Source organism: Diadema antillarum, unplaced genomic scaffold (assembly GCF_040938485.1).
Source record: "Diadema antillarum isolate AM-2024a unplaced genomic scaffold, OU_Dant_1.0 seq00000931_RagTag, whole genome shotgun sequence".
Classification (NCBI taxonomy): Eukaryota; Metazoa; Echinodermata; class Echinoidea; order Diadematoida; family Diadematidae; genus Diadema; species Diadema antillarum.
Genome location: NW_027271782.1, coordinates 282035 through 296932, shown reverse-complemented (window position 1 = coordinate 296932; position 14898 = coordinate 282035). Strand labels below are relative to the sequence as shown.

At 36.2% G+C, this 14898-nt stretch overlaps 1 protein-coding gene across 1 annotated transcript; it reads right to left on the bottom strand.

Annotated features, from left to right (window-relative positions):
• Positions 1 to 6935: 6935 nt before the first annotated feature.
• LOC139741473 (decapping and exoribonuclease protein-like) lies at positions 6936 to 13644 on the bottom strand. Its single transcript, XM_071652058.1, has 6 exons — positions 13160 to 13644; positions 11060 to 11283; positions 9906 to 10125; positions 8239 to 8374; positions 7518 to 7603; positions 6936 to 7047 (listed from the first exon to the last, which is right to left on the bottom strand). The coding sequence occupies exons 1-6, from the start codon at positions 13642 to 13644 to the stop codon at positions 6936 to 6938; spliced, it is 1263 nt and encodes a 420-aa protein (XP_071508159.1).
• Between the last annotated feature and the right edge of the window lie 1254 nt (positions 13645 to 14898).

Below are 14898 nucleotides of genomic sequence, written 5' to 3'. Positions count from 1 at the left end.
ATTATAACATTGATAACATTAAATAACTAACAATTGTAGCGAAAAAGAAGTCTTAGTACAGTGTAGATATTTTTTTCTAGGTTCAGCTCTTGTTTGAAAATACGGTAAATTCAAACAAAGAACATTAACTTTTCATTCCAATCTAGATTTGATACATTTATTTTTTAGCATTGCATACTTTACCAATTTCTTATTGATTTCATAATCATACAGAAATGACAAAAATCTCACATTTCAGCTAGAATATAAAGCATGTCTTAAAAACCAACCAAAATAAGAAAAGAACAATGTTAACTCTGATATATCTTGGCATGGGAACATGCTTTTACTTGTATTAGCTAAAAATAAATAAAAAGAATCCAAATATCATACATAGCATACATGAAAAATTATGAAGGTGTGACATCATAGACTCACTCATATGAATGTTCATAAGGACTGGTCAAAAAAAAGGTGAAAGTGTCATATCTTCCTTATTTCTTATCCGATTTTTGTCATGTTTGTATCATTCTGTAAGGAATATTCATTTCTTTGTTTGAAGTTTATCGTTTTTGGGGGGTTTATATTTCTTCTCGGTGTTCCCTTCGCGATACTCGACAGGACAGTCAGATGCTTCACTTGGGTCGGGCGAGGTCGGTAGCGTATTTTAGGCATCCACTGACTATTCTCACAGTGTCGTTGAGGGTAGCATCCAGTTTTCTGACATGGTGACATCAGAGATGTAGATGGATGACATGGGTATGAATCTCTGTCTGCATCATCGTCAATGAACAGCCATCGGTATACGGTGTCTCAGTCGCTGGAAAGTTTCTCCCCGTTCTGTTCGACGTTTTGACGGGATTTTTGGCACATTATATAGAAATGTCACTCAACTCTGTCGCGGTGTGCAAGTCGATACACACGCCCCTCATGTTTCTTGATGTTTCTACTGTTTTGAAGATCCTGTATACCCTTTTATGGTGTGAAATTCTTATCGTAGGTATCGAGAGAAAGTACTATATCAGGCAAATCTCGTCATACTTGAAATACTTGTTAAAGCTTTACTCTATTATACATTCTTCCATTTCGGGTGATCATTCTGTGTGGACTACAGTGCGTTGTTCCGTTGAGGCTAATCGCAATCTGTAACTGTGTTTGATAATAATAATAATAATGATAAAATGACACAACAACAACAACAACAACAACAATTATGATAATAAGAAGATTAATAATATAGGTTTTCCTGCCCAATTTGAATTCAATTTAACGACGAGGTCATTCAAGTTCGAGTGAATTTGAATGATCACCGAGATCGACATTCAAAAAAAGTATCTAGTTCATTCAATTTAATTTCATCAGCATGCGATTTCATGAGTTTCTTACACAAGGGTGTAAAAAGGGCATTCAAATTAAAAATGCAAGTGCAACGCAGTCATATTCGCATCAGCAACGCCGTGCTGGAGAGCGTTAAGGGAATTCAAATTCACGATAAGGCAACAGATGCAAAGTGTGTGCAGTCTTTTTCGTTGTTGCTTTTATTCTTTGCAGTTACTCAGCTCTGTGTTGAATACTAGTATACAATCTTAAGATACCTTGAAATGTGATTTTTGACTAGCTAATGACTCGTATAATCCCACTTTCAAACACATACATTTACACTTTGTTCATACACGATTTTAGCCGCTGCTATATACATTACAGAGTATGCGTGAATATCTCGAATACGGACAGAATTAGCGGATGAAGCATGATCTTCACAACCAGCAAAATTGACGATAGGAACCCTTTGGTGAAATAGGTCTATCTATAATAGCTGATCCGATCGGGGCAACTTATGATCAGTGATGATATGGACACGGGGAACTAAGGAATGGAATCAAAATGGATCAATATGGATTTGGACATAGGACTCTTAAGATATTCTGGGATATGGCTATTTCCTATATGTTTATACATCCACGCTGTTAGGGATGATTTGAAAATGACAGAAAGGTCGACAGGAAAGAAATACATCCAATACAATTACGACTTTGAAATGAAAATGAAATTGTATCATCCAATCGTTTGACAGTTAAAAAGGCCCGTGAAGTTGTGTAAGTTGATTGAATAAGAACGTTCAAAGTGCTGAGTTGTGTTCCTATACTTACCATTGAAACTGGTATTTTGCACGAATTTGAACGTCTATCCAGCTGGCGCGAAATTGAATGACGACTTTGAGTCGTTAAATTGGATGAATTTCTCTCTAAATTGAATGAAATAAAATCTAAAAGGGATGACATGGAATGAAATTGAATACCTAAACAATTAAAGTGAACGGTGAGGGTAGAGCATTGACCAAAATCGCTTAATTGATTTTGAACGCCTTTTCATTAATTCGAATGCAAATCTGATGAAATTGGGTGGGGGAACCTATAATAATAATAATAGTAATAATAATAATAATAATGATAATAATAATAATAATAATAATAATAATAATAATAATAATAATAATAATAGCAGCATTGCTGGGGACGGCACGAATCCTGAGAAAAGTACTGGAAGTCTAAGGTTCCAGGATGGAACTTGACGTGATATTAATCTCCAAGAGATATCTTGTGAAGATAGAGATAACGATAATAATAATAATAATAATAATAATAATAAATGATAATAGATAACACTCATATGGCGCTTAATACTGCATGACGTTTCTATAAGCGCATAGCTGAAAAAAAAAGAAGTGCTTCTCCTCCGTATAGGCCACCATTCTCCTACATCATCGTCAGTATGAGCTATATCGTATACGAAATAGAAAGGCCACTCACAGGCAGAAAAAAAAAATCATACACTGGTGTACTAATCATCCATGTTGAAAGATCCTGTGTGTTCACCATGGTCATGATATAGGTCAGCCTCTTCCCACCCTCATACCGGAACGATGACCCCCGACCCCCCCCCCCCCCCCCTCGGTTTCGCCAGAGATTATTTAATTTCTGGAATACTGAATCTTATTCAATAAAATCAATGTCGGATGAACGAATCCTTTGAGTATCAAACAAAACGTGATTGATAATTATCATTTATTCATTCAAATTTTCCCTCAATATCAATCTTTCCAACTTGTTTGATTGAAGATCTTCTTAAAATTCCATCAAAAGTGTGCACCAGATCATTGAATTTCAATTCTAATTATTATGCAAAAGGTTCCCCATGACGGAGGAGAAAGATGGTTTGTTCACCCCAAAATAAAATGGGTTTCGTTATTCCGAAGTGGCATTAATCAGAAAAAAAGAAGAAAAAGAATATTCATTCCGAAAGCGCGTTATAATTTAAAAAATGAAACAATATTCTTTAATCCGAACAGAAAGAGAAGGTGCATGCGAGCCAACGAACCTTCGGAATTACAGATTTCATATCCCTTTTTATCTAACGAACCCTCGGAATAACGAACATCTATTTCTTTTTCGGGCTAAAGCACATTTGGAAAAACGAACCGTCGGTATCCATATGAACTGCAACCGAATGGATCCTTCCACGCCCTCCCCATCATGCTCTATAACGAGTGAAGACGTACGCGCGGAAATACAATGAATTAGCTACTCACATGCATAATAGCCTTGACAATTTGTATTTATTAAATTAAAATTGTTCTTGATATTCCCCAAAAGACAGTGTGCGTCAGATCAATTTATCTAATCTAAAAATATACAAGAAAAGAATGGAGACGTGGAAAATGAGCTTGCGAGACAGGTATTTTTACTACAACTGTATTATGTCAGACATTCACAATGTTCTTATTTTTATTTATTTATCATTACTTGTTCATGTTTTCTTTAAAAATACAGGATAGGCACATTCAGTTCGATAACTGCTTTACAATGGCACCTTGTATATACACAAGATATAAAATCATATATATATATAATATATCAAATTACTCATACCACAATACATTGCTAATAACATCTTGAGGAATAGACAATACATGTCATGTAACTGCATACCTCAGACATATTGGACGTTACATAGCGGAAATGAGATTATGCAACTTACTGCGCAGGTCTGTACTGCAAACTACGTCGTACATAGGCCTACATGCCCCAAATCTGAAAGCAGAGATCATTCAGATCTTTAAAGCAGTACAAGTGTAAACATTTTTTTATTACAGGACATTACAGCAGAACATTTATTGTCTACCTTAACCCCACCGTATTCTCACACAGTGGCAAGATGCTGATCCTCCACTGCCAGAGTTATCTACAGAATGTACATAAGATAACTACCAGTAATTAACCCCATCAAAATATCTCTTGATGGATAAAACGAAACTGGACTGCCTGGGAATCACCTAAACAATGGATTAAATAATTTATACCATACAGTGCTCTAAAAGATCACGAGGCATAGACAGAAACTGCACGCCGATTGTAAGTATAGACCTATTAAATGAAGCATGTGAATGATTAAATGTAGAAACGATCTTTCACAAGCCTTCTAGATGTCTACCAAGTTTGTTAAAAAAGAAAAGAAATATGTAAAGTATATATACCAGAGTATCAAAGAACGAACATCAAAGATGGCAAAAGTATTATTGTGTCAGAAATGAAAGCCCACGTAAAATGTATTCTTTTTTCTTTGAATGTAAGAGTTCTCTCCCTCTTATCCTAAGAGACAAGTTCAAAGAAAAAAAAATCACAAGCTGAGTCTCTTAAGTGGACTGCAGAATAACCTTTGACCTGAGGGAGCATTTTTCTCTCACGATGTAATCAGAAGCTTTTTACATTTTGGTTGGAAGATAACCTCTGACTTTGGAAGTAATTGTACTCTTGAGGTTATAACGCTACTGCAGATTTTTTTTTTTTTTTTTTTAAATCACACAGTCATCATATTAATAAAATTGAATATCACATGATAATAACGAAAATCAATTAACGGAGAATTTGTACCTAAAAATACATTACATTTAATATAATTCAATGATTGCAGAAATGTAAGTGTTTCACAGTAGGCCTATAAGGCAACTATCTAAGAAAGCACAATGAGAGTACTGCAGATTTTTAGTTTCACGTGTGGATCGATGTCCACGAAATAACAATTTGTGAATAATTGCCTTCAGTTCACAATGTTTCATAATTATATAATATCCGAATTAGGAAAATTAATAATCACTTTCCTAAACGGTGATCAAACGTCATTCTCATCCCATTAGCATGGTTGCAGAGTCAAACATCTGCAAAACTATCTCGCACGTCAAAATTCACGCAATATCATACTTGTGTAGCAACATGTATGGAATATCAATAATCTATACATAGTATAAAAAGTCCTATTATTTTGTGACTATGAACTTAGTTCTGCGGTAACGATATCTATCAACATAGACCACCACTGTTTGATATTTTATGTGCATTTTTCTTTTCATCTGGTATATCACATTCATATCTAATCGCATACTAGTAATACGTATATAGATGGTATACAGTATTGATAGCCATACATCTTGATCACGTAACAATATATACTGAATTTGTAATTCAATCATTTTTTTAGCGAATATAGAATATGAATGATATAAAGAATAGAATAATATATCATTGATAGCTATATAACAGTAACACAAAACTAGCAGTAAAAAATAAGAAAAATACTTTGTAACCGCCTGAATTGCAAGGGGTCAGATTCAATAAACATTCATGTTATTTTCTGGTTCTTATCCTTTCTTTAGCCATGTGACTCCACATTTGCAAACATGCACAATGATTATAACTGCATGGGGTAATACATCCATTCATTCATTCATTCATTCATTCATTCATTCATTCATTCATTCATTTTACACTTTCGACGGTCACATTTCACGGGCATCTACTCTGCAGTCTGGCAGTTACTGGAACATGAATTCACTCACACAAGAAGTTTCATCCTCTATATAGTCACTCACACAAATTAGTCTCATCCTCATGCAAGTTTCATCCCAAAGGCAAAAGGGCAGCATTAAAGTGCATGGCAGTACAATGTATATGGTGGAATGGTACAGGGTCATGTTTGGTAGTTCTTATGCTGAAGAATTTGTCCCAAGGTAACTACCGTTATGCCCACATTCATTCATTCATTCATTCATTCATTCATTCATTCATTCATTCATTCATTCATTCATTCATTCATTCATTCATTCATTCATTCATTCAGTTATCCTTAGGCCCTAAACTTCCGATGGACATATTTCGGTATATACCTCTTCAGTCTGCAATTAATGGTACAAGAATATTCACTCACAAGTTTCATCAAAAGGCAAAAGGGCGGTATAAAAGTGGCAGTGTGGTGGAATGGTACAGGGTCATGTTTGGTAGTTCTTACGAAAGCTGCAGAATTTGTCCCAATGTAACTAACATTATGCCCACATTCATTCATTCATTCATTCATTCATTCATTCATTCATTCATTCATTCATTCATTCATTCATTCATTCATTCATTTATACATTTATTCATTCATCCTTAGGCCCTATACTTTTGACAGACACATTTCACCGACAGCTACCTCTACAGTCCGATAATTACTGGTACATGAATTCACTCACACAAATTTCAGCCTCACACAGGTAACTCTTACAAGTTTCATCCTCACACAAGTTTCATCTCAAGGGCAGTATAAAATTGGCAGTATGGTGGAATGGTATGCATGGAGGGGTCATGGACGGTAGTTCCAGGGAGCTCCCTGGTAGTTCTTATATGCTGCAGAATTCGTCCCATGGTAACTAACAATGCCCACGTCCTCATGGTAGCAGCAGGTAACTTCCTCCAGGGCCAGGGACTTTGTACTTTGGACAATGTGTACATCACTATGGGGTTTCTGGGCAAATTGGCACTCAAAGCACAAAAAGGGTTAAGGTAAGAAGTCTCATAACAAAATCACGTAGATCGTCAGCTGGCATGACGTAACAATGGATACTTCCCCCGATGCTGCTCTTTCTAGCGAAAGGCTGAGATGAATTCCTCTGTGAGGAACTGTTCCTTCCCATCCTCATGGAGGACATAGGTCACTTCGGACGAACCTGGAGCCCTCTCCAGCATGTACACCACCCTGAAACCACGCGAAGAGAATGTACGTGTATTTGGAGCACCAATTATTCATGGATGTATGTGTGGTGAGTTCACAATTAAACACACGTTTTATGCGTGTATTATACTTACACAAACACACACACAGACACACACACATTCACACACAAATTAATAAATATTAATGTATAATATTGTAACGTTTTCTAATGGGGGGTCAAGGGTCAATGATACCTCCATCTCCAGACGGGACCCTCACGAGGGGGGGGGGGGGGGGGGGTATCTAGTACAATTTGACCATTGATTTATTTTTCATTATTATTATTATTTGAACCGCACAAATTCACTTTCAGCTCAGGCATGGAACTTGTGATCCGTACTATCTTGGTGACAGTCCAGTTGGTTTTGCTTGATTTTAAGAATTACAGGTTTTGCTTGCCATTTTTGATGCTTCAAAGTGGTGGTTCGTCATTAACTCTGCCCCTGTCTTACCTGGGGTCATCGATTTTCACGATTTCTTTGATGTAAGACAGCAGTTGATCCGCAAAGTTACAGCAGACGGCGCCATCCCAAGCTCCCTGTGTGAGTAAAATAAGATTAGACAAACCAAATGACTATACTCCGAGCAGTAAGTAAAATTGACGAATTCTTTATCGATTTTGTGTCTAATGAATTGACTCCAAAATATCTGTGTTGTTTAACCAGCACGGCACTGCGGAAGTAGAAACTTTCGTGTGATCACTTTGTTTTTCGCTGGTCCTCGGTCTCAATGAAATTCACATCCATACATTTTGTTAAGAAGACTCAACTGCACAGTGTTCTTATTTTCTCAGTACTTAGCTGTTCATGAAAATTATTATTGGTTTTCTTTCTAGTCCAAGAATGACTGCACCCAAGTACAATAGGCTATACTGCTTTCAAAATTTTTCACTTAATTTATTTCATTTCCAATAATGCAAAACATTTTCATACACAAAATAACACAAATATCATTACCATGTAGTAACAAAGAAAGATACGTGAAATTAACAATACTTCGCATCACAAAAGCAGATAAAATTGAATCAAAATTGCAGCAGGCAGGGTAAATTCCTCACTTTGACCATGGACCCTATACCATAAAAGTAAATGACAACAAATGGAAAATGCACATTGGTGTGAGAGCCCATGCAGGTTAATATAGCATCTCGCCATCACTCGAAATCAAACTTACGCGAGCTTTGCTGGGCATGTCCGATGTCATGAATGACTTCAGATGACGCACCACACCGTCATCATCTCGGAAGCCACAGACGACCTCAGGGACGCCCACAAGATAGGACTGTGCCCACCATTTTAGCAACTTGTATCTGTACAGAAAGAAGAAAAGGAAAATTGCATAATAAACAAAAGTTAATGTTCTAATAATACGCCGAGAATATAATCTATATTGCATCCCCAAATTGCTTGTGTTGAAATTTGAGGAACTCCAGTCCAGTTCAATTTCAATTTCAATTCAATAGTTTATCTATTTCCATAATAAAAAAACAACAACAAAAAACAGAACATGATTCAAAGCGGTACAAACTGTCGATTTGTCTTTCATTCGTCTCATAAGGGCAGTTTTTTTTTTCAGATACAATAATAATAAATAAAGTATATGCATGAATGATGTCATAAAAAAACAATGCACTTTGTCATGGCAACAAAAATAGTAAATAATCATAACGAGTTACAAGTTAGTCTGAAATGAAAGAGTACAATCTTTCAAATACAAATGTGAAACTTTGATCAAAATTGGATGAGAATTGCATAGGGAAGTAATGAAATTGTGAAGTTCGCTAATTGCTGCAGACCAGTTCTCGTACAGTTGATATTAATATGCAAATGAGTGGGCTGATAATATCATCAACTGCTAAGTTTCCATTGATCGTGTACAAAAAAAAAAAATATCATTACACAATTTGTATACAATGTATTCACATTTACAGTTCAAGTAGTGTTTCCTGAAGAATCAATTAGTAAAACTTCAAAATGTCAAAACTTCCTGTTTTTTATCCGATTTTCATCAATTTTTCATTGCTGTGTTAAGAAAATGTTATTCTTTCTTTTCAGACTAACTTTCAACTGCACTGGAATTCCACTTTAATCATTCCTCATATTTTTTAATGATTTTACTGTGTTCAGAGATTATTAGGTGATCTGAGTATCCTCTCGGATGACCTTCTGTATCTGTACTGATTCTTTGTTTTTCTTCTTCTTCTTCTTCTTCTTTATTTCTCCTCAAAAGTTGTGTAGAGGTTAGCTCAGAAAGTGCATTGCCTATCAATGTCAAACTTATACCATATATGTATCGTGTCCCAAAGACGACAGATCTAGTTGTGTAGGCCTATAGAATTTGTTACCCAAATCTTGATGTGTTTTTCCCCCTCAAAGCTTGCCATTGTCCTTTTTCCATTTCCGGTCATGCACGCTGCATGTGTGGTTGGTTGTTTTGCTAATTTGTTTCAGCTCTTTGTTGTTTTAGGTTTGTTTTTGTTTTTTAAAGAAGATTTCGTTTTATCTTGAGAGTGCTGTACATGTATTTTGAAATCCTGACACATATTATGGTAGATCATGATATACATATGTATTCAGTCCCACACATGCGAATATAAAACTGCCTGTTCCATGACATTCTTGCGAAAACTGCTCCCGTGAATAATGCTGTAAAAAATGAATAAATATATCTAAATATTCTACCCACATATACCTGAACCCAATCCTAGTCCTCACATCACACTGTAAACCTAGAACCTATCACAACCCAAACCCTATCTCGAAGTCCTTGGAGAAAATGGAGCAATTGTCGCATGAAGGATCAAAATAATCGTGTCATCAAAACTACGCCATCTCCTATACCTGTAGAAGTTCCTCTCATTGTTGTCGGTGTACCATTTTCGGGATGTCTTGAGCTCCACGTAGTTTGCTGGTGGTTCGGTGCCAGGTCGGTTGATTCTACAATCCACCTCTCCATTGTAAATCAAAGAGTGAGAGCCAAGCTTGGTCTGAACCACACAACAGAAAGCCTCGTTGCAGTTCACAGGCTTTGAGGTATCAACGGAGGTCGTCCGCCCATCATCTGTGAGGGTAATTGAAAACATGCGTGCCCTGAATATCAACATCTAGCCATAATGCGTTAAGTATCGCTGATGTGGGCTTGAATATATTTTCTCCAGTCAAACAACCCTACGAGACTTGATACAGTGCACTCCCAATGTGACGAAGTCCTCGGGATCGGCAGTTTTCTTTCGTTATATCGAAATTTCGTTATAAGTGGACAGTTATGATGAAAACATGCAAGTCATTCGTACATTGTATGATGTTTAATGAGTACTCATCTTACGCTGAAAAAGCAATGTTATATGTGATGCTGTATCTTCATTTGATATTACATTTAAGAGAGAGCTTGAAAATGCATGGATTATAAAAGTGATGTTTAAGGATTCGGTTATACAGTTCTCTATTCCAAAGGTTCGTCATTCGGAAGGTTCGTTATTCAGAAGGTTTATTCCGAAGGTTCGTTATTCAGATTGCTGGTTATTCCGAAGGTTCGCTATTCCCGAGACTCGCTATTGTGAGAGTTTGAAATTTAGAAAATGATTTAAGGTTCTTACTCTGAAAGGTTCGTTAATCCGAAAAAGAAATAAGCTTTGTTATTCCGAAGGTTCGTTAATCCGACATTGCAAAAAGTTTCGGTTTTTTCTTCGAGGGTGCGTTCTTCCGAAATTTCGTAATTCCGACAATAAAATAAGTTCATTAATTCGAAGGTTCGTTAATCCTAAAAAAAAATCAAATAAGGTTTCTTACTCTGAAAGTTCGTTTGTCCGATAATGAAAATAAAGTTCGTTATTATGAAGGTTCGTTAATCCGAAAGGGAAATAAAGTTTGTATTCTCGCCTTTTTCACTTTCTGTTAGAATATATAGTTTGACCTTTTTTCTTTAGATAGATGTTTGCCGTCAATTTGGTACATTTCTTTCTTGTTACTAATCTTAAAAAAAAAAACTGAATTACCACTTGTCACATATTGCTCAAATTTGTATCCCCAGAACGTCATTTCCTTTTCTTTCTCCGACATCGCTTCTCGCCGTCTCCTCTTTTCTTCTGTCTCAACTTCGCTGATGTAGTACGTGCCTCTGAAAAGAGTCACGGCCATGGCCCAACCCTCCCGATTCTCGTAAGGGGTGCAGAGGAACTTGGTCATGTGACCCCTCGATGTGACAAAGTCAGCATTCAACCTAGCATAAAAGGGGGAAAAGTTAATGGTGTGGTATGAGAGAATGAAGTCTGTTTGAAGCTGTGTAATAGATGTGTGTGGATTGGAAAAACAAATTGAAGTTATGCAGAGAGTATCGGTTCTTTTTGTCACTTTAGAAGAAAACTGAGTCTTGCACTCTCATATTTTGGAGCATACAGCATCCATTGTATATTGTGTACCAAATATATTTTGTGATTTTGAGTGAATACTTTGCTTTATATAAATGTGTGGGGTTTTTTTTAAATACAAAACTAAAGATTTTTTTCTTCAATGTTCTTGTGCATTAATCTCAGCTACGATTCTTTTCACAATCGTAGGGTAAATGTGTCAAAATAATTGTCATCTCTAAAATTATTGAATACTATCATTATAAATATCAACGAAGCTATCCCAGAAGGACTCTGTGTGTATTTGATATGTGATGAATATGAACAAAGAATGTGTACATACCAAAAGAAAACAAGAAATAACGAGTTTTCTTCACTGTTCTTTTAATTTGAAGGAATCAATGGGGGTTAGAAAAATGAAGATTCAAAGAAACGCCTTCCCACAGAACCCTTTGTATCATAACTAAGGGTGATGGTTGTAGAGTGTGTTTGTTAAACAAAAGACATTTTGGTAGAAAAATGTATTCTCCAAACCTCATATTAACGTGTTCATCAATATACAAACTGCCATTCGGAATGGAATGGAAATATAACATATGGAAATTAAATGTAGGAAAGCAAATTAATGAATTTTGACATAATGTAAATGATAGACAACTACAAGCAATGTCAATAACATATCCAGGAATGAAAACATGTGCCTTTTATTGAAGGTAGTGAATACATAATATGTAATTTTTCGGAGAAGACGCTTTTGGACGGAACTGCACCTATCAAAATTGAAGTGTGCACTATACCTGAAAGTTAAATGTGTGGGTTACGCAAATACTTTGTATGTGCAGGGTATGAGTGAGGCTACTTTGCAGAGGGTATGTCATTGTTCATGCTCTGAAGTCTTTGAAATAAATCCTTCAACTGTTTTCGGAGAGGACATTTTATGGACGGAATATGTATATTACTTGTGCCAAACCCAAATTTTTAAACTGTGTCCTATAGATATCACGAGCCATATACAGTTTTCCAACGTCTACATTTCTTTTGCTCATCCAGATGTCATTATTATCATTGTGTTGTGCTCATTGGTTTCATAAATGTACATTCTCAAACTTTGAAATTTAAAAAAAAAAATCAGATGAGACTGAAAAAAAAATTGCCCTAATTGGCTCATTTTGACATATTTTGAAAAGTTAGTAAGCTTTTCTCAAAAACTTTCCGCTGTTTAAGGATGAGGTAAATAGGCCTGATAACCAGATTTTGTTTTAATGTACACTGTTTGTTTGGTTTTTTTTCAGGCCCCAGAAAATGTCCAAATCTGAAGTTCGTATCCTGATTAATTGTAAAGGAGGGCCTACCGTGTGCTTAAAAATGACAGTACGCCCCCATGCGCTTTTGCCGTGAAACAGATGAACTCGCTATCGTTGGAGTGACATTTTGCTCGCTCCTAACCGTTTTAAGAGCTACCCGTCCCTGTAAACGTCTTGTTCGTTGTAAAATTTAGTGAGAATAATTGTACTTCAGGGGAGTGAATAGTTTGTATACCGTTTGTCTAAGAGTTTATGAAATATCTAGAACCTTATAGAGGCAGAAATCTAAGAGACATGAAATTTATATCGTAAAACGGCGAGGCCTTTGCCCTTATTATTGACATTTCCTACTTTGATTCTCTGATTTTCGGCGCGCTGCGCGGTCTGACTGGAGCACTGCTGGGGCTCGGGTTCACCAAAGTGTTACTACTGATAAGTTATATACCTTTCCATTTGTCCTTCTTTATTCGTCTTTCCTTCTGCACCTGATGTTTCTCGACATTCTGTTGGCCTGGATATCACATCTCTCTTCTCCAGCATCCAAGTTGTCAGACTGTTCAGTCGGTCTTTTACATCGTCATCTCTGTCGGTGAAATCCTTGTAACCCTTTCTCAGGTTAAAGTTAGTCTTCCTAGGGTCCTTTGGATGAGTGTAGACTTTAAGGAATCTTGCATCGCAGTGGACACGGCGGTCTGCATCCAGAGAGAAATGGCCAATTTCAGCTGGATCCCGAAAGGAAGGGTAGCGATTTTGAAACCTCTGGATAGGCCTGATAGGGAAAGGTTTAAGTATGGTGGCAGGGAGAGCACTCCGAACATGAACTGGTCCAATTTTCTGCCTCTTTGTAGACTTCCAATCTTGTTCCCTCTCCTCCTGGTGCTTACGTTTCTGCCTTCCTAGAGCAGGTTTACCTATTCCAAAGGTCGCCATCCTCACAAAATTATCAGTCAACTTTACTATACAGCATAACATACAATTTTCAAGTTATGAAAGCAGTATCGTTTATCACGGTATACGCACTGTATTAGAATGGGGAATACCCATACCGGAAAATCTCTGTTACTAGCGTGCATGCACGCAACTCATACAACACAGCGAGCGGCGATAGAGCATGCACGCTTAGAACATTCATGGCTCTAACTGCGTATACATGCATATGAGTTATGAGTTATATAGGCAACTATATAGGCACTGTCCAGAGTGCTTACTGGCCATACCCCCTGACAATGACAATGACAATAACAATAACAATAACAATGGCAACTTCTTTCCCCCATGTCACCCTTACCAGGGTATTGGGGAACACATGAGGAATACAACATTGATTAAATTTAATAACTAACAAGTTATGTTATTTACAAAAGATGAGTGAATACTTATGAATAAATTCACTTTGGTTGGGTATATTACATTTGGAAACAGGAAGAAGATTGTGCAAATAAGTGTTTTAATGGTTTATATATAGACATGATAGAATCTAAAAGAAAATTGCTTTGGCTGAAACAAACCAAAACAGTGAAAGTTACCATCTGACTTACAATCCGTATGGAGTATAATCAAAAGCGGAGTCTTATTTCAATGCAGAGTTCATGAGTTTTACTGACGGTTTTCCAGAGTCAAATAAATTATTAGCTTTTAATTTGTTTGGGAGCGTTCTGAAATGTTTCTTATTCATATAATTTTTATTTCATTCTTGAGTCATCAAAAACACTGCATTGAAATAGATAATGGAATTCTTCGCCTAACCGTTATACTTACAGAGGGAAGATACACTATTTTCCTTTCTGAATACATTACTTTTGCAATCTTCCCGTCTCGACAGGTGGTCTGTCAATGGTTCCCACATCTTGAGTTACACAATGAAGATTATAGCGAAAAAGAAGTCTTAATACAGTATAGATATTTTTTCTAGGTTCAGCTCTTGTTTGAAAATACGGTAATTCAAACAAACAACATTAACAGTTACTTTTCATTCCAATTTAGGTTTGATACATTTATTTTTGATCATTACATCCTTTACCAATTTCTTCTTAATTATATAGTTTCATAATTATACAGAAATGATAAAAATCTCACATTATTCAGCTAGAATATAAAGCATGTCTTAAAAGCCACCCAAAATAAAAAAGAACTAATGTTAACTCTGATAAATCTTGGCATGGGAACATGCTTTTACTTGTATTA